Below are 18,039 nucleotides of genomic sequence, written 5' to 3'. Positions count from 1 at the left end.
GATGCATTCATGGGCAGCCTTCCACAATTCCAACCCTCTCTATCACTTCATTCTTCTCTACAACAGAGTGTAAAAAAGGAGCTTTGACTCTTCTTCAACTAATAAAAGTAGGATTTTCATTTGTCTAAGATATTGCATTAGGTTTATAATGCTTTGATTTGTATGATCAAGTGATACAAAAACAACAAGGATAAAAACATGACCCCTAACAAATATCTTTATTGCTTCATTTCAAATTTATATCAGAATGAACATCACTAAAATTGCACTGTTCTGAAAAAAAAATTGCTACTTCACATAAACAAAACAAAAGAAGGACTAAAGGTACAGAAATGGGCAGATATAAAATATGTAATGCGTTTTTTCAGCTACTATATAGATCAATTGCTGCATCCTCTTCCTCTCTGGTAATTATATTAATATGGTGGTGTGAACCTGTCTCTTCAGTTTTCACCAATGAAGAAATGATACATCCTGACTTGCCAGAAGACTTGATGAACAGGATATCTCTAAGATTTGCGCGAATACCTCTGCAAGCTGAGAGCCAAAACTGTCAAACCAGCAATGGCTGCTAAAATCTGCCAACACCAACAGTACATTATTCAATGCATAAAAACCTTGTGTAATGTGTACTTCCAGAAATTACGCATGAGATGAGTTGAGAAGATAAAATATGATTGGAGAAAACAGGAAATATCAAATACACAGTTGAAGCCTAAACTTCTATAATTTTGCAAAACTAGCAAAGAAAATTTGCATTCAACTCAAATGATTGTGTCAGACACATAAACAAAACAAAATAGGCATCAGGAAGAAAATTTTATATCACTGGGGTGTAGTGAGAAATTCAAAAAATATCATGGTGCCGAAAATGTGCTGATAGTCATAGATAATAGTAGTAAAATGGTTAGATAACTAACCTTCACATCTATCCCATTGAGGGTCCATTGTGAAAATGATCTTAGCCTCTGAAACCAAGATACATGGGGCACTAGAATCACAACAGTATGCTGATTTTTGTGAGGCATTATCCTCTGTAATGCCAATTGCATTGTTAATGGTGTTAACGATTTTCTAACTTTTGAACGCCCTTCATCTAGAATCTGCATCAGAGAAATAATAAAATTTTCAACTTCAATAATCGAAGTATTACTTTGTATTTTACTCATGTAAATAAGACAACTTCGAAAAGAGCAAGAGGCCATCCTTGAGGGTGTTTTTTGGGGGTCAAAGTTCCTTTAGACAGTAATGTCTATCAATCACATGCTATTAGAACATATTTGCTGTAACTTCATACTGGAAACAGCTTTCTTCCAATTAGAGAAAAGTAAAAAACTATAGTTTTAGGAAAGCATTTAGTAAATTTTCCATCTTCCTAGTCCTAGATTTAGTCTGAAAACCTAAAGTTGTTTTAAAATCTCAGCCTCATTTTTATGATCAAACTACTAATTCCATGTCTAGAACATATTAAATTCTTATTACAAGGCTAGATGCAACACAAGACATTCACTTGAGAACCAAACATTTGAAGACAGAAAGAAGGCAGAACTACAAGATATGCTTCACAGAAAGATGATACCAGAGCCACAAACCTCAAAGGAAGTGCCAATGTCACCAGCATAAATCCTTGATTGGTAGCTGCATAGAATCCTACTTAGCCAGTAATAATTCTCCTGAAAGGTGTAAGAGCAAATTAGCACACAGAACAAAGTGCTGCATAAATTACTCTGTTTCTCACATCTTGAATCCTAGTCCATAGGTGAACATCAAGAGGAGAAAGATCAGAGGAAGATAACTAGTTTTCTGGCAAGGTAAGAATTGTAGGTGTAGGATACTTTTCTTCATCTTGGTTGCCAGATGGACCAAAATAATACTGAATGCATAAAGTACAGAAAGAAATTTTACCTGCAGTCCATTTTCATGGGCTCTCTGCTCAATTTCAAGTATGGTTGTAACATCTTGATCTGAAGGCCCCTCCTCTCGAAGACGTAATATTTCACTTAAAGCCAGATCAACCTGGTAAGAAATATTGCACGGCTGAATTCTTGAGATGGTTGGCCACTTAATGACTAAAATCCAGCTAGAGGTGAAAAGGGCAAAATATAAAACTGTAGAATTCCTACCAGCTTCAAGGAGATTTTTGGATCGCAAGAAAAATCTATTCTAATATCACCACGTACATCACCAGTTACACATGGCAGATCACCATCAATGAATTCTGAAACACTTGCAGAGTAGATCTAGGACACAGAAATATTGTTCACTCAAAAAATAAGGCCAAAGAACAAGACAAATGGTACTCTGAATGGGAAATATATGGGACATCCTACCTGGCCATGCTTGAAGCGGAGAAGTTGCAGTAGTTTTGTTTCTAGAAGTCTACTCAGGAACCCGATATAGTGAATCTCTTCTTCCTGCCATTTAATTGTTCCAACAGAATGATACTTACAGTCAATAATGGAATTAGGTCTTCATTCATGAGCTTCTAATAGATTAATTGAAAAAGAATGACAAACCATTTTTCCTCTCTTCAGCTCTGTAGGAAAGCATAGCCGGACCATACATTGTGCTTCCACCATGGGGCTGCATACAACTTCTCTACAAGCACATCAAATATGTCAGTACTGTATTTCAACAGGAGCATGTGCGTCCAGCACAAAAAGTTAATGAGCAGATGCATGCAGCGTGAGCCCCAAGAAACTGTTATTGTCAAATATTTTGATGTTTACTGCCATCAGACATAAACTTCACTTACCTAGTTATGGTTTTAGGAAATTTGAATGGTAGTCCCTTGATGTAGTCACAGTTAAAAGGGAAAATAGGTTCATTAGGCTTTTGTATTCCACCCTGCATGCAGAATCAAAAACCAAGATAACAAATAAAATTTTATGCAAACCTGGACTGAGAGAGCTTGAAGAGAGTCCTAACTTACCAAATACTGGAGTATTAAAGGAAGTGCAATCGTGGGATCAATATTCCCTACAATTACGACAGTAAAAGTTGATGGATCCTTAAAGCAACTATTAAAATATTCACATGCTTTCAATGGATTGACTTTTTGAAGATCACTTTTTCTGAAAGGCTGCAAATCAAAATTGTATCTTCGTTACAAGGAGACACGTCCACCTGAAATTCTCAGAAAAGTTCAAGACAACTGGTCATCATACCCTGAAAAAGTAAGAGTTTCCATAGTTGATCTCCCTTGCCCTGTTGGCAAATGCAGTATAAGGATCCCTTTCTCGCGCAAGAATTGCTTGTTCTTTCACTTGCATCACTCTCTTAATGACTTCATCATCTGGTGTTACATTTGTCGTAAACAGTTGGTAAACAAGCTGCCAGAATAGGAGTTATTAGAAACTACAAAACTAAGAAATGTTTACCACATGATTCAAAAATTGTAAACCTTTATTTCTTTTATTGTTTTGATAACCAACTTTAAGCTTAAGAACAAGTAGATAGTGCAGAAGTCTAATGAATGATGTGTTTTTAAATTTGCTTGTTGATGTATGCTTCATCTTTTAGGCATAAGAACCTTAGGAAGCTTAAATGTATCCAGTGTGGTGTGAAAGTCTTCTACTTTTGGTCTGACTCTACAAAGTCGTAGATAACTTTGAAGTGTTATCACTCTAGCGATTATTTCTTTAGTACCTCAACCTTAATTAGGCTATGGTGCTGCATTACCTTCCAGTTAGCTGTTGGCCCAATTAATCAAAGTACAATATGTTATCATCTATAACATGTCAACTTATATAAGGTCTCCTACGCTAACAATAACTTTTACTTTGGATTCAGCATGGAGGACCTTAATTCATGCGATTTAAACCCAAGTGACCTTCTTCTGAACACACAGACACGCACCCCAAAGGAAAGAGGCAGAGCATTCTGCTTCCATGAGGAAAAGAGATTTTAACTGTTCTTTTTGTGTAACTCTCTGAAAACATTACCAAACCATTTTCAGTAATCTAAATATCATTTAATATTATAGATATTGTATCATTGATATTTTAATATATAATTGATAACAGAATATTTTAAAATTTAAAAAGATAGTAAAAGACAATAGTTTTACTGCTACAAGCAAACCTGCAAGGCGGTTTCCAAGTAGAGGGGTGAACAATCACCATAAAAGGTTCTCTTGTATGCTCTGATCTCTACATCGACTTCAACTCTCTTACCAGCCAGCATATCCATTAGTACTGATGGTCTGTGACCAAACATACCAATTTCTTCTGCAATTGTGGATCCCATCGAAGATGAAAAATACTTGCTTTCTGGGAGTTCAGATAGACCACCATAGGAGAACCCAGAGAATAAAACCTGTTGAAACACACGGTAATATTATATGCTTCACATTAACTGGTGTCCGAACAAGGCCTAACCCACACCTTAAACTCCAGGAAATAAAATGGCAGTTAGAAAGTACTAGGGGGCCAATTAACTAGCATTAGGATTCAATTTGACTATTTTCTTTGACATGCAGTGGAATTCAAACTGTTTGGGTTTCTAACTACAGACACTGCTAGGCATAGAGAAAGTTTACCTGGTCATTAAAGAAATCTGTACACTTATAGCAAACCCGCATGCCATTTGACAGAATCAATTCAGTAGCTCCAATATTTAAGTGTTCGAGCTGCTGAACAATGTTCCTGAAGTAAATTGTTTTAACAGAGTTACATAATAAATTCAGATAATTAACCTAATTATAACTCAAATCTTGAAACCAAGTTGCTCTTACTAATGGAGTAAATGGAGTATGCAAACATGTCTAATTACAGAAATTTAAGAGATAGGAAAGCTTATTCAGAAGGTCAATAGTAATTCATTTTGTTACAGTTGAGTAAAAGTCATCCCATTCATTAGTTTAGATTATTCTACAACACCTTGTTAAATTTAAACAGGATCACAATCAGACAGTAGACTAGGCTGGCTAAGGCTAGAATCACTTAGTGCCACTCACAGGCAAGCACAAGTGCTGTGCATGTCAAGCAAAAATGACCCTGTGACAGTTACTACATTGACTTTAAAGGAATAAATTTTACCGTCGGCAGTAAGACAGATACAATATGCTCTTCTTATATGTATTAATACATAATGAGCATGGCTGAATTGGCCTCTTTCCCAAGCTGACATCTCTGTTTTCCTATTTTTTTTCTGCTCTCTTTGCCTGCCCCCACTCCCCACCAGCACAGTACACTAAAATGTTGTCATTCTCCTATCCCTGTTTTCTTCTCCCTCTTATGAGTTTATCTTCTCTTTATCAATTCTCTCGGTTTACTAAATAAGAAAATCACACATTTAAAATTTCGCAGACACATGCATGTGCCTCAAATTCTAGCAACTCCAAATTGAAACTAATAGGAACAACAAAATTGAGAAGAGCCTTATTAGTAGCTCAATCAAATGCAAAACATGTAAACATCTTCATTAATTTTCCGAAGTCCAAAACCAGTATGATGTATCAGAAGTATTAAAAGTAGATGTGAAGACAGAGAAGTGTGCTCATAAGAAGCCATGGACCTGAATACAAGCAAGATTGTGTTGTCTGCCAGCTTTGCAACACACTCTAGTCAGACATCTCCAAGAAGAAAATGTGCTAGATTCTAACCTGAGAATATGACTCTAATGCAAGAAGTTCTTTCAGTCCAAACTCAAAATGCCATGTAACTTGGAAGACATAAAAACTTCTTGTTTTGTTATTCAGTAATGGGTTATAATTCCCAAGCCTAAAAGATATATACTGTAGCTCAAATGCTCAAGTTGTTTTTAAATTTCCCCTACTTAGTCATGTAAGAGAAGTTGCCACTCAACCATGCTAATGGGCAAAAGAGGAAAATCATTTCAGACTGAGAACGGAAGAATCAACACATTTAGTGCTACTATGCATGGCTGCATTATTTCAGCTTATGAATTCCATTTGTGATTTGTAAAGTCAAAACGATAAGGGAACACTATCTAGGTAAAAATCATAGCTTTAGAGTCTTGATATTATAAAGTTATATGACACAATGAGGCAAAACAAATAGATAGCAACTCTACCCTGTATTTGGCTTTGAATTGACAATTTCTTCTGGTATGTGTTCATCATCCCAAGGAGAAATGCTCCTTTCTTTCTCAAGTTTGTTGATCTTTTTGAGAATATTTTTCAGGTCATCAATTGTAGCAGAAGCTTGAGGTTCAACTATCTGTATGACACAGCTACATGGTGTCCATAATTTCTCAGCAAACTTGGATACCTCTGATGCTAATATATCTATGTTGATAAAATCATGAATTGAACAATATATAATATGAGACTCATTTATTATAATATGCCTAAAAACAGCAAATTAATGATGTTAGAACATTTCACTCACCAGGCAGAATAGATTTTTGGAGCTGAGCTTCATACTCAATCCCAATAATGGGTTTATTGTCAGTGAAGTGCTGCAAAACAAAAACATGAAGACAAAATGCTTTTCCAGATTTGTTGTAGCTTTAAGTCCAAATCCAATAAATACACACCTGCGAATATTCATATCGCAAGCAGCTTGATTCCACTTGATCACGTTCCAGGTAGGCAGATTCTATCCTTGACATCATTAGAGCTCGGACAACAGATATTTCGCGTTCTGAAAACCCATGAAGTCGTACTCTTGCAACCTGTGATGGAATGCACCAGCAAAAGAAATAAAGAAGAGAGAGCAAAGAAAGAAAAGAAATAAGAAAATCACAATATGAAAGGAAAAAGGCACACCTCAATAAGCATTGACTCTAGTGCTTCTAAAATCCCCTTTTCTTTACAGGAGGAAGTCATTATATAAGCCTTGGATTCGTGAACAAGAACATATGCAGCAATTGAACATGAGAAATAGGGTGGATCTTTTCTGCGAGAAATTTTAAAGAACCTCCGGTTCAGAGCATTTCGGAACATAGATTTCACAAGCATCTCCCTATAGTCTTTCACTGTCTTTACTTCATCCACTTGCATCTTATAGCCAATCCTCACTGCAGACTTTTCCAAACAAACATTCAAGTGAACAAATGCGTATTTGCCTGTCTTGTTAACGGATATATATACATGCACAAACAAGTTCAAGAATTAAGACTTTACTAACCCCAGCAGCTTCAGGCTCCACAAAATATGAAAAGCGTGGATCCTCATGAGAAGGAAGAAGAAAGTGTGGAATGGGTGGAGGGTCTGATGCTGAATATTTATGCCCAAAATGAGTCCTTATCAACTCAATGACACTCTAGATAGTTAAAAAGGGAGGGAGAGAAGGAAAGAGAGAGATTGTTAAGAAAAATTCATTAATTTAACATACTCGTAATTCCAGTAGGAGAATTTGCAATTTAACCAAGACCAACCTTTGTATCAGAAAAATCTCCAACAGCTATCACTGCCATGTTGCATAGGTGGTACCACTTTTGGTAAAATTGCTTCAAAGTTTGAGAAGAAACTGTTTTTATTACATTTTCCAATCCAATTGGTAAACGCTCTGCATACTGCAGTCAACCAAGGTTGTAAAAGGAGCAGAAAATTAGCATAACACCCCAAAAGTAGGATTGACAAGTCATGAGCCAATCAAAAGTATCAATGAAATTACTTGCTCAAAATCAGGCTTTACCCACTTCAACCATAAGTGAGAAGAAAATTTTCAGTAAAGACCATGCATGGAGCAGTGATCTTATACTTGCTCCCTAATAAGAAAATCTGATGTCAGAAATGAAAAATAAGATTATAACAGTGCTAAAGTACCTTGCCCTATCTCTTTCTTCCCAATTAAAAAGAGAAAAAAATGAAGAACCACCAGTATCCTTCCATATTGGCATATGTAAATGGTACAATATGAAATCACAATAATGATTTAAATTATGTTTGATGTTTTAATTCTTTGAAGTATCTGTTGTGCACTATATCTGGCATTAGAAAAGCAGTAAAAAGGATCATCATGGTTAGATTAAAAAGAAAAATACATAGTTTTTTCTTCTTATTATTATTTGAATGAAAAAAATTTCTTGATAAGTGCCTTATTAATGCATTAATGCAATAATTAATAAATAGATGTACATAAAAAGAATATTGAATTAGACTCAATAGCTGTAACCTTTGACCCTTCCATCATCAATGTCCAATATGCATCAAATATCCTTCCACTAGCATTTCGATTATCTCTATACTCTTCCATAACCGCTCCTCTTTCTTTCTCCAAATCATCCTTTGAGAGTCGAATCTGCATGTCACAAATATGTAAATAAAAAGAAAAAAGCCATCATGGAAGTTACCAAACTAAATCAATTAGCTGATACCTCTGAGCTAAACTCTGACAGGACCTGAATAGCCTCAGATAACAGCTCAGGCTTGTCAATAGGGACCAACAACTTATATACAGTCTCATCAAAAGATGTTACAGCATTCTGACAAGGGCCAAATTCTGCTCCTATACTTTCCAGAAATTTGACAATATTGTGATTTGTGTATTTCTTTGTGGCAGAGAAGGCAAGATGCTCAACTATGTGAGCAACTCCACGTTCATCCTCCTCTTCCAAAACTGAGCTGTAATGAACCCGATTTTTAGAGTTCCAAATCAACATGTGCAGACAAGATTCAAGCACAAATGCACAACTTCGTATAAATGGATTCAAAACAAGCATAAAGAAGGATTTCACAGAGAAACTTTGGAGACTTGATCAATTAAATGCTAAGCTGAAAAATTATTGATAGAATCAAAGCTAAGGAACTTTTTTGTGCAAGTAAATTAGCATATTACTCTTTAAGTGTAGCATAAATACCACATGATTTGCACCGAATGCAAAAGGCTATGATTTTTTTCAGTTAATTGATTTTAATTTTACAGTGGGGATAAATGGGATTGTGTGGGAACGTAGCAAGTGCTTGACTTCCATCAACTACATATTAGTTTCAGCATATACAACAAGAACCCAGAGTCATGTGTAATGAACCAGACTTCTCCAATAAAATCAAAATTGCATGCGCTTAACCCCATAAACATACCAATGAAGTAAAAACAACAAAAGCCAAAAGAAAACTAACCCGACTTTGACAGCGAGAGCCAGAGCAGCTCGTTTTTTGGGCTTAGAATTACATTTAACATAGTAAACAAGGCCATTTTCGAGCCTCCCATAGTCCACCCCAAAGGGCTGCTGATCAAACTCTTTATCCATGTCCATGCTCACCATCTCCAGAGTCCTGAAACTTTGCCTTTTTGTGGTCTGTGAGCTGTCTGCTGAAAGCAAAGGCATCTTTGGAGATAGTAGAAACAAGTGGGAAAGATGTAACAGTCATGGTTTAGACTTGGGAAGGTGTTTGGTTTAATTAAAAAAAGAAAAAACTTGGGGGAACGTCTTGTACAAGTCAATCTCAAAAAACTTTTTATTGGATCTAATTTGTCCATAACATTGCGTGGAATCCGCGTGAGAATGCGTGGATGGATGGCCCGCCTTTTGCATGATTATTTTTCTTTTTCCTACCGCCCGGCCCTGCATGAAAATTTTCTGCCCTTCCACTTTCTATCATTCAACCCTTGTCTGTCTCATCACTGATGTTCATGTTTGTTTCTGTTTTGTTTTTAGCGGAGGACATGGTAAGCAAGGTGGCAACTGATAGCTACCATGGTTAAAAAAATTACAGTCCTGTACAATTTTCAGTCACTTTTGTTGCCAAAAAGCTTTAAAATCTGGGTTAAGAAGGTAAACTTCATATTCTTCACCATCATCATCGTCATCATACAGAATTAAAATCAAGAATTTAATCTCAACCTTTTCTTCCTTTCCATCATTTGACTTCAAAATTATTAAGTTTCCATTGGATGTTAGTTCAAGTTAGCAACTTGAACATGTGATATGTTTTTCAAAACCCATCACAAAAGGTTCGGTTCCTGTATCTTAACAAATAACCAACATGCTTGCAATCAAAATCATCAAACAAATAATTTACTTCGTAGCTTTTAGCATAGATTTTCCATGTTCTTTCTAATTGCTAAAAATATTTTATTTTTAGTTATATATTTGTCCCTAAAGAGCTGAATTTTTAAGCATGCTTTGATACTATTTAAACCCGAAAGAAAAAGTTTTTAGCTCATGAACTTCCAAGTTGCAAGTAATAGTATAAGATAAGATCAAATTCACAGGGTTTTAGACAGACAGGCCCTCTAAACCCCCCCTCTCTCATTTGCAGAGGCACCCATTAAGGGAAAGCTACCAAGCGATATCTCTACACTGAAACTAACATTATAGAAAGAAGAAACAGAAGAAAATGCTTATCCTAAACCCAGGAGCCTTTTCTCTTCAAGCCCCCAACATTACTCGCCCTGAATTTTCTTTCCGTTTCAACTGCTTCCCGCCGTTTTCAGCTGTTAATTTTTCCTTACAGAAGTATGCTTCACCCAAGGCTTCGTTTTTGGTGGTTAAAGCAAAAAGAAGCCATGAAATGAGTGCCCAAAATTTGGAGATAGAGATGGATGAGGAAGAAGATAATGAAGAATATGAGGCAAGAAGTGGATTTAGAGGGAGGGAAGAGGAGAAGAATTACGATAAAGACCCTGAATTTGCTGAGATTCTTGGGAGTTGTCTTGATGACCCACAAAAAGCTCGGTCTAAAGTAAGTAAAGACTCAATCACTTTATAAATTGTTTTGCATATATTTATGGGTTTTTCTTTCTTTTCTTAGAGAAGAGGAATATTGTAGGAGATTTGCGAGCATATTCGTATTCATGCTTTTAATTGATGGGGATGATTGAATGTTCAGATGGAAGACAGACTGAGGAAGAAAAGAAACAAAATTTTGCACACAAAGACTGGCTCTGCAACACCCATGAAAGTAACATTCAACAAGTGAGTTCATTTGTACATTGGTTATGCTTGATTCAATGGAGGCACTTTTGATTGCCCTGATTTAGAATTCATTCACTCTTTATCTATCCTCTGATGTGGATTTGTCTGAATCTCTGCTGTAATTCAATAGTGACAATTTCCAACTCCGTTAATTCAATAGTAGATCTTTTAAGAACTTTTTAAGTTCAATGGATCCCTGTCTGAATTGGGATGTTTTCAAGAGTTGGAAAATGTTTGTGTTACCTTCTGTAATTGGTGATGAAACTAAGATGGGGGAACCTTTTCAAGACAAAGTTTGTGATTACTAGCGAAGAGGCATTGAAAGGAGGCCCTGTTAGATAAACAATTTTTCACATCGCTCCATGATTGTGGAATTTAGCTTGGTTGTAGCTGATCATGAACTGCCAAATGGTTGAAAATCCTCATTTGCCACTCGAGTTATCTTCTTTTATTAACTTCTCTTAGTTTACATTACGAATCTGTTACTATAATTGTGGATTTCATTATGATTGCCTGTTCTTGTCTCACTCCCAGAGATTGGAGTCAGCTTCTACTAACATCTTGTACTATTGCTTGTCCAATTGATAGAATTTGTCAGAGCTTCTGTTTTATTAATTGGCTCTTATTGTCCACACTGGCAGATTTGATTTTTCAAACTCATACATTTGGTTTGAATTCTACAATGCTCCATTGGAGAAAGACATCTCCTTAATTTGTGATGTAAGTAATTTGTTGAATCTTAATGGTGTTATCTTCAGAACAAAATTGAATGACTCAAATGATCTGGTTGTTTGCAGACAATTCGATCATGGCACATCATTGGACGGCTTGGTGGATGCAATTCCATGAATATGCAAGTAAGTGTTTTCTTTAGTTGTTTTAAATGAAGAAACTCCCATTTTAAAGTAACACAATGAATTTATAATAATCAGAAGGGAAATTCCATTGCTTGGAAAAGAAATGGACTATTCTTCTTTTCCTGGATACTTGGAGTTCCAAAAGAATTAATGCTCTTTAATTCAGATTGAGTGTGCCATGTCCAGCACCTTGAAAAAGAAGTCTGTTGCTTACTAATGTATTTTCTGCAGTTATCACAATCTCCTTTGGAGAAAAGACCAAGTTATGATGCCATTCAAGGAGCAAATGTGAATGCAACTACATTTTACAACATTGGGGATCTTGAGGTTCAAGACAACGTGGCACGCATATGGTATAGGTTTCAATTAAAATGAAAATTAGTGTCTTTCCTGTTTTCTTCAGACACTGAGTTTGTGCATACTACGAATTTGTTTAGAATTTTGAAAATGGATATTTTGTGATTCCTGCGAGTCTCATGAATATGATAAAAATTTTAAACAGGGTGGATATTGGGACCACTGAACCATTGCTTCTGGATGTTCTGATAAATGCATTGACACAGATAAGCTCTGAGTAAGTTTCCTACATATTTATTTCTTTGGACAACATTTTGGCACTTGTATGAATCTGGAATCCCCATTATATCATATCAGGTGAAGTAAACATTTATTTGACCAAACATTTGGACTAGCTCCAAACTGCTAGTATCTCTGCCATGGGCATTCTTAGAAGAATAGGAACTTGCTGATCGCGAATACAAAAAGTATTAATTGTTCATCACCTTTAGTTCCATAGATGGTTTGACTTCACTTTACATAATGTATATAATTCCATTGCTTGTTCTGTTACTTCCTTGGCCATAATTTCTGGTTTGAATGTATATACCGACTGACCCTTTTAATGTTTCATTCAACAGCTACGTTGGAATTATGCAATTGGTATTTGGTGGATCTGAATTTGAAAATTGGAAGGAGGACTTGACAACGGAGGATGCAGGCTACACTGTTCACAGAATTTAGCTTTTCTAACTCAGCACCCTACCAAGGGAAACATCTAACCATTTTCCACTCATTATGAATGTACAAAGGTTTGAAAACTCAATGTGAAACTGATGATTGCTGAGACCGTGCTGTCTAATAACTTTATTAAATGATGATACTTTAGGCTCTGTGATACTAACAAGGATAAATATTTTGAACCAGTAGGTAAAGGATGGTAATAGATGGTTGTTATTCTTGCATGGAGGACCAAACACATGCGCTGCCTGCTTCATGCAGGAGTGGAGGAAAACTTGCCTGTGTAAAAACATTAATTGCCAAGCAAATATGCCATTAATATTCAGTAATCCAAAAGGGGACAGAATCAGATAGTAAGAGTTCAAAATACTGTTGAGATATAGACTACCATTAGCATTACCACTCTTTCAATGGGCCAACTGCCCAAATAGGAAAGCTGAGGATGACACTGTCAAAGCCATAGTGTAGTAAGCTTACTGGTAATATTAGTTCAAAAACCAAATAATTTGCCCTCATGAATGCTTGCTCAAAAGCTTTGCATAGGTCCAAGCCACAAATAATGGGAAGTGAATATGACAGGGTTTGATTCAACAACCACTTGGGCTTGCTCATATTACTACGAGGATAAAAATGACGACATGGACTATGAAATATAAAGTCAGCTAATATTCTACGATAAGCTTAAATTAAAGTACGACTCAAAAATTTACAAACAAGCCTCAATTTACCTCAACCTACAACTTGAATATAAATTTTCAGTAATACTTATCCTGGTTAATGCATCATGCCTAGAAACTGGTATTTCATACATGTTTCTGAGACACTTTTTGCGCAATTAACTTGACCTCTTCGATTCTCTCATCAACCAACTGCTGCAGCTGCTCTCCTTGAGTTTTTGCCTGATCTTCATCCATTTGAACACCACCAACCTTACTGTTCTGAGACCTGAACATGACGAATGACATCTCCTCATCATGAACACTAGGGACATCAATCACTTGCTTTCCCACAGTCTCAGAATCTTTCCCTAGTATATCAGCCTTCACCCTATTAGAAATGATTGTCACATAATCCTCCATATGCTTCTCTAAAGGATCAAGGCCGAGGTATATCAAAATCTCCCAACACTGAAGAAACTGTTTCTTGTTAATTTTCAAAGTTTTCCTGACATCCTCAACTACATCAGGAGGTGGCAGGAATCGAGGAACACAGGTTTTCTTTGACAATTTCCCTTGCTTCAGACGCATGACAGCTGATTTAACTGCACTCTGGGCTGGGTCAAAGGCTAGCAGCCTTTTTACATCATAACAGGTGCGCACATGTTGGAAGTAATCTAGAGGCTCTTCAACTGTCAAGTCATAAACATTTTCAGATATTGCAACATTGCTGAGCACCTCCACAATGTAACTGCCGTAACCCTTGTGCTGGTAAGGAGGTAATACCAAAATCTGCCAAAAACAAAAATTTCATGAAAAATGCTACTGGTGATTAGTAAAATATACCAACATGCCAAAGTTGTTGAAGAGTGAAATAGTTTGGGTTTCATTCAGTCTACCTCCGATACTAACATGAATAATGACAAAGAAAGAGATTAAACCTGGCTAAGTCGTAAGCGTGAACCCTGAGGGTAACGATAAAAGCGATAGACTGCTGTAAAACCAAGCAACAAATGTTGAGGTTTCTCTGGCTGATCCATTTTCTTCTGAATCAAGAGATATAACTCCCAGCTTGGATCAGTTACATCAATAGGATTGCTACCTAATCAAGAAAATATAACTGTTTAGATTATATTAAGAGTGAAATACATATTGCCATTAATATGCAGTGACAAGTGATGGAATTACCGTCAACAAGAAGAAGAACCAGAGGTACCAAGTGACTATAAAGATGTCCAGCAGCCAAATTGCCTACCACCATGCGAACAACCTAACAGAAGGAAAGCATATCAAAATTCACATGCATGCAACTCAATAGCATTAATTTCATAGTGATGCAATCTACCAGTAAGTTAACATCAAGGTAACTTAATCTATCAAATATTTTTCCCACAAAATCACTCCATGGAACTTTCCCATGCTGCTCTTAACTATTAATGAGCACTCTCACCACAACTAGCCTCCTATAACATGTAAATTATCATTCAACGGACTAAAACCATCACTGCCCAAAAAGGCATATGGAAACAGAAAAGGGCAAAACAAAAAAGGGAAATTATTATTGAAAGGAATGGAAAAAGAACTTCTCTGTCGTGGGTACCTGAAAATTTCATAATATGAAAAAACTAACACAAACAGGTGTCACAATAAAACTAGTATCAAGATGGGAAACAACAATGAACAATCTCAAAAGATAATAGCAAAAGTGCAGCCCAACTCACTGTGCTCAGTTCCAATGCAAAATTTGAGACCAAATATAATAGAATTTGAACACTTAAGTTTCAGGTTGGGGAAATGGAACACAAAATAGATGGTATAACAGTGACATTTAGGCAACAAAACAAACACTTTATTCATCCATAATTGAAGACGATATTAATGAGAACAACACCCATTTCAGTGCATGCAAAGATAGCAAAGATAGTAAAATAATACCTCCAGGTCAGATGAGGCTGCTTCTGAATTGCTGTTAAAATGACTTATATGGCCATTGGAGGCTTTGTTTTGCAACTTCTCTCCAGTTGATACAGCTGAACTGAAAAGGGTAAACATCTTAAGTTCACAACACCATTATTGAAAGGAATAGAAACCTGACAATGCAAAGAGAAATGGGCAATACATCTTTATATGTGCATAATATTTTCATGGCATAATACCTGATGAAATTATTTTCAGTTGAAAAAGTTTGCAGGAAGTCATTTTTGTTCTCCAAAAGAGTCTCACCAAAAATTTTCTGCAGAAAGAAGACTTACTTAATAAGAAGGCCTCACAAAATCAGGGATTAAAGTAAGGTTTTATAATGGTAGCTAATGTATACCTCAAGAGCAGATTTCAGGTCTGTAATCCCTTTGCCCCCCTAGAAATAAATAACAGTAGAAATCATTAAAATGCCACGAAAGACACAAAAAATGCTTCACGGACTCAACATATGATATAAAATGAGATTAAACTGCTACTGGTAGTTCAGGGATGAGAATTTCAACTTACATCAGATGTGCCTTGGAAAGTAATATCAGCATGTGCATGAAATGATATACTGCTAATCCAGATGGTTATCTGCATAAAATGAAACGAAACAATACCTCAAAACTAAGCCATCACAGAGAATAAAAGATTGTTTAAAGGCTAGTGTGCTGCAACTTATGAATGTATATTACCTTTAACCCTTGGTAACCATATATCTTCCCATCTTCTTCAAAAAAGCTGTTCAAATCAACTGGACTAATACAGAAACCATCTGAAGTTCCCACCTCCTCTTTCCTAGAAACTAAATACCATCAATTAAACAAATCAGCAATCAGAAGAAAGTTCAAATGGAACATATCAAAATTTAAAGTGGAAAGAAAGTCAGCTAAATTAAATTTAGAAAACTAAAAACTGACCTAATAAGTAGCCCATGTATAATTAAGAACAACCATTTACCAACAATCAAGAAGCACTGAACTAGGCCCATGCGATATATAATGAATTTAACAATGAATTGAGTCTGCCAACTGAATTATTGACAAATTATGCAGCAATGCCACTTTTGAATACAATAGTAACACGCCTGACTGCATTATATACTGTGGAGAATTCTAAAATGCTTCGATCAATGTGTTGCATGTTATGACTGCCTCTACTCTAGACAGAGCAAAGTTAACTATCTTATGAAAAACATTCTCATCGAGGCTAAATCACAATATTGTCTTCCTTGCTACTTAAAGCAGTTAATTAAAGTATCCAATTGATAAATTCAAGAAAATTAACTTTCTTTTTCTCCTATTTTTTCACCAAAGTACAGCAAAACCCAAAAACAGAGTTTAGGCTCCAACAGCAGAAGATAACCTACTCATGAAACTAATACCAATGACAGCTTAAATAAATTATGGGAAAATAAGAAAAAAAAAACTTTATTTTAAAACAAAAGAAGTGAAACTCACCCAAATAAATCTTAGTGCAATCGTTGGCCTCAACTCCAGCATCTGTTGAACAGGAAAAAGAACAACAATGAGCTGAATCACAAAATACACTTCGGAAAATAATAAAAATGGAAATTACTGCGAAGAGAGGAGAGGTGAAGATCGAAATGGGAAATGCATTTCGGGTGAAAAAGTGAAAACAGAAAATGAAGAATCGGAAAAGAGTAGGCAAACCGATGTTGGAGAAACCGACGCGTCGTCTTTTCTTGGGTTCGGGGAGAGGATCGGGGTTGGGTTGTTGCTGCTTCTGCCCCATTTGCTGGAGGGTTAGGGTTTCGCAGAGCGGGAAATGGCGAACTGAGAGCGGGAAATTATGTTGTACGAATTGGGGATAAGTTAGGGCTATTTATGATAAATCCAGTGAAGTGGAGATGCAAAAGAGACAACAAAGTGCACTCCTCGCGTGCAGCGCACGTGATATTAAAAAAGGAAAGTTGATTGGATTTGGGGTTGAGGCCCTTGCTGACACCTTGTTCATGGCCCATAACAAATGGACTTAAAGAAAAGTGAGAAGGCCACAGTTTAATTTTCTTTGTATGCATATAGTATTGACGAAATAAATTGGATGACTTATTAAAAAATACTACAGTTATCTATTATTTTTATTATAGACTGACACATATACTTTCAAAGAAATCGATGATCAAAATCTTTTCACATCATTTTTTTAATTTTAATATATTTTATTACTTATTTTAAGATCATTAATCACCCTAAAATAAAATAAGAAGCATCTCAACTATTATGAAAATATTGAAGAAAAAAAACCTTTTCCTAATCTTCCTTTGGAATTGGGGTAATTCATCATTTAACCTTCTGATAGAGCTCATTGTGACCATCTTGAGATTAAATTCGCAAACTGTTTTGCATATCAAGCAAAATTATAGTGTTTATTGAAAGATTGATCATCGATGACATGGAGATAAGGAGACAACAACACCGCTACACAAGTTATTCCAATGAATAGATATGAATCAAATGTTAATTTAGATTTGACCTTGATCATTAAAGATCTCTTAAAGAAAGGAAAACAAGTCTGTTTTGACATAAGTGTACAAATATCCGGGGCTATAAAACTTTTCCTCAAGTTGTTCAATAAAATTATTTATGCACATGAACCGACGGTAAAATTACATTAACTAAATGCTTTTACCAATTACTATTAAGTTTGGAGGGTGGTTTACGTAATACCAATTGCTGAAAAGTACAATCCAGTTA

General features: G+C 35.8%; 3 protein-coding genes across 7 annotated transcripts; 1 reads left to right on the top strand and 2 right to left on the bottom strand.

The window, feature by feature from the left end:
* Positions 1-199: 199 nt before the first annotated feature.
* Positions 200-9,330, bottom strand: LOC18588449 (zinc protease PQQL-like). 4 transcript variants are annotated; one of them, XM_088809565.1, is made up of 21 exons: positions 9,032-9,327; positions 8,287-8,533; positions 8,085-8,210; positions 7,345-7,482; positions 7,095-7,229; positions 6,734-6,991; positions 6,502-6,639; positions 6,354-6,423; positions 6,037-6,250; positions 4,541-4,646; positions 4,084-4,317; positions 3,168-3,332; positions 2,933-3,082; positions 2,756-2,847; positions 2,517-2,598; positions 2,331-2,414; positions 2,124-2,240; positions 1,906-2,016; positions 1,593-1,673; positions 921-1,103; positions 200-537 (listed from the first exon to the last, which is right to left on the bottom strand). In XM_088809565.1, exons 1-21 carry the CDS (start codon positions 9,238-9,240, stop codon positions 451-453), a joined length of 3,027 nt encoding a protein of 1,008 aa, XP_088665691.1. In that variant the 5' UTR covers positions 9,241-9,327; the 3' UTR covers positions 200-450. The 4 variants fall into 4 exon arrangements, with proteins under 4 accessions (XP_088665691.1, XP_007012922.3, XP_088665693.1 ...); XM_007012860.3 differs by having other exon boundaries at positions 200-578; positions 9,032-9,323; XM_088809567.1 differs by having other exon boundaries at positions 8,287-8,528; positions 9,032-9,156.
* Positions 9,331-9,459: 129 nt separating this feature from the next.
* LOC18588448 (oxidoreductase/transition metal ion-binding protein (DUF3531)) lies at positions 9,460-12,928 on the top strand. 2 transcript variants are annotated; one of them, XM_007012859.3, is made up of 8 exons: positions 9,460-9,687; positions 10,370-10,597; positions 10,745-10,830; positions 11,472-11,550; positions 11,628-11,687; positions 11,919-12,040; positions 12,190-12,261; positions 12,605-12,928. In XM_007012859.3, the coding sequence occupies exons 1-8, from the start codon at positions 9,610-9,612 to the stop codon at positions 12,705-12,707; spliced, it is 828 nt and encodes a 275-aa protein (XP_007012921.3). In that variant the 5' UTR covers positions 9,460-9,609; the 3' UTR covers positions 12,708-12,928. The 2 variants fall into 2 exon arrangements, with proteins under 2 accessions (XP_007012921.3, XP_017982659.2); XM_018127170.2 differs by lacking the exon at positions 9,460-9,687 and adding an exon at positions 9,722-9,866 and having other exon boundaries at positions 10,175-10,597.
* A 357-nt stretch (positions 12,929-13,285) lies between these two features.
* Positions 13,286-17,156, bottom strand: HAG2 (histone acetyltransferase of the GNAT family 2). The gene is made up of 10 exons (XM_007012858.3): positions 16,996-17,156; positions 16,783-16,824; positions 16,018-16,127; positions 15,848-15,916; positions 15,678-15,716; positions 15,517-15,593; positions 15,296-15,395; positions 14,549-14,630; positions 14,302-14,462; positions 13,286-14,152 (listed from the first exon to the last, which is right to left on the bottom strand). Exons 1-10 carry the CDS (start codon positions 17,075-17,077, stop codon positions 13,508-13,510), a joined length of 1,407 nt encoding a protein of 468 aa, XP_007012920.3. The 5' UTR covers positions 17,078-17,156; the 3' UTR covers positions 13,286-13,507.
* Positions 17,157-18,039: the final 883 nt, after the last annotated feature.

The sequence above is a fragment of the Theobroma cacao genome, chromosome 9 (genome assembly GCF_053813885.1).
Source record: "Theobroma cacao isolate CCN51 chromosome 9, ASM5381388v1, whole genome shotgun sequence".
Lineage (NCBI taxonomy): Eukaryota > Viridiplantae > Streptophyta > Magnoliopsida > Malvales > Malvaceae > Theobroma > Theobroma cacao.
Note: the sequence above shows the minus strand (reverse complement) of the source record. Positions and strands in the feature narration are given on the sequence as shown.

Bases quoted from the DNA above. Each gene is read 5' to 3' on its own strand.
- LOC18588449 (XM_088809565.1), bottom strand. From the start codon at position 9,240: ATGCCTTTGCTTTCAGCAGACAGCTCACAGACCACAAAAAGGCAAAGT. The intron at 8,211-8,286 runs GTATCAGCTAAT...TGTGACATGCAG, and splicing joins TGTCAGAGTTTAGCTCAGAG to ATTCGACTCTCAAAGGATGA. The intron at 6,992-7,094 runs GTTAGTAAAGTC...TGTTTGGAAAAG, and splicing joins TGGAGCCTGAAGCTGCTGGG to TCTGCAGTGAGGATTGGCTA.
- LOC18588448 (XM_018127170.2), top strand. From the start codon at position 10,253: ATGCTTATCCTAAACCCAGGAGCCTTTTCTCTTCAAGCCCCCAACATT. The intron at 10,598-10,744 runs GTAAGTAAAGAC...TTGAATGTTCAG, and splicing joins CACAAAAAGCTCGGTCTAAA to ATGGAAGACAGACTGAGGAA. The intron at 11,688-11,918 runs GTAAGTGTTTTC...TATTTTCTGCAG, and splicing joins GCAATTCCATGAATATGCAA to TTATCACAATCTCCTTTGGA.
- HAG2 (XM_007012858.3), bottom strand. From the start codon at position 17,077: ATGGGGCAGAAGCAGCAACAACCCAACCCCGATCCTCTCCCCGAACCC. The intron at 15,396-15,516 runs GTATTATGCCAT...TACCCTTTTCAG, and splicing joins ACTGAAAATAATTTCATCAG to TTCAGCTGTATCAACTGGAG. The intron at 14,153-14,301 runs GTTTAATCTCTT...TGTTTTTGGCAG, and splicing joins CACGCTTACGACTTAGCCAG to ATTTTGGTATTACCTCCTTA.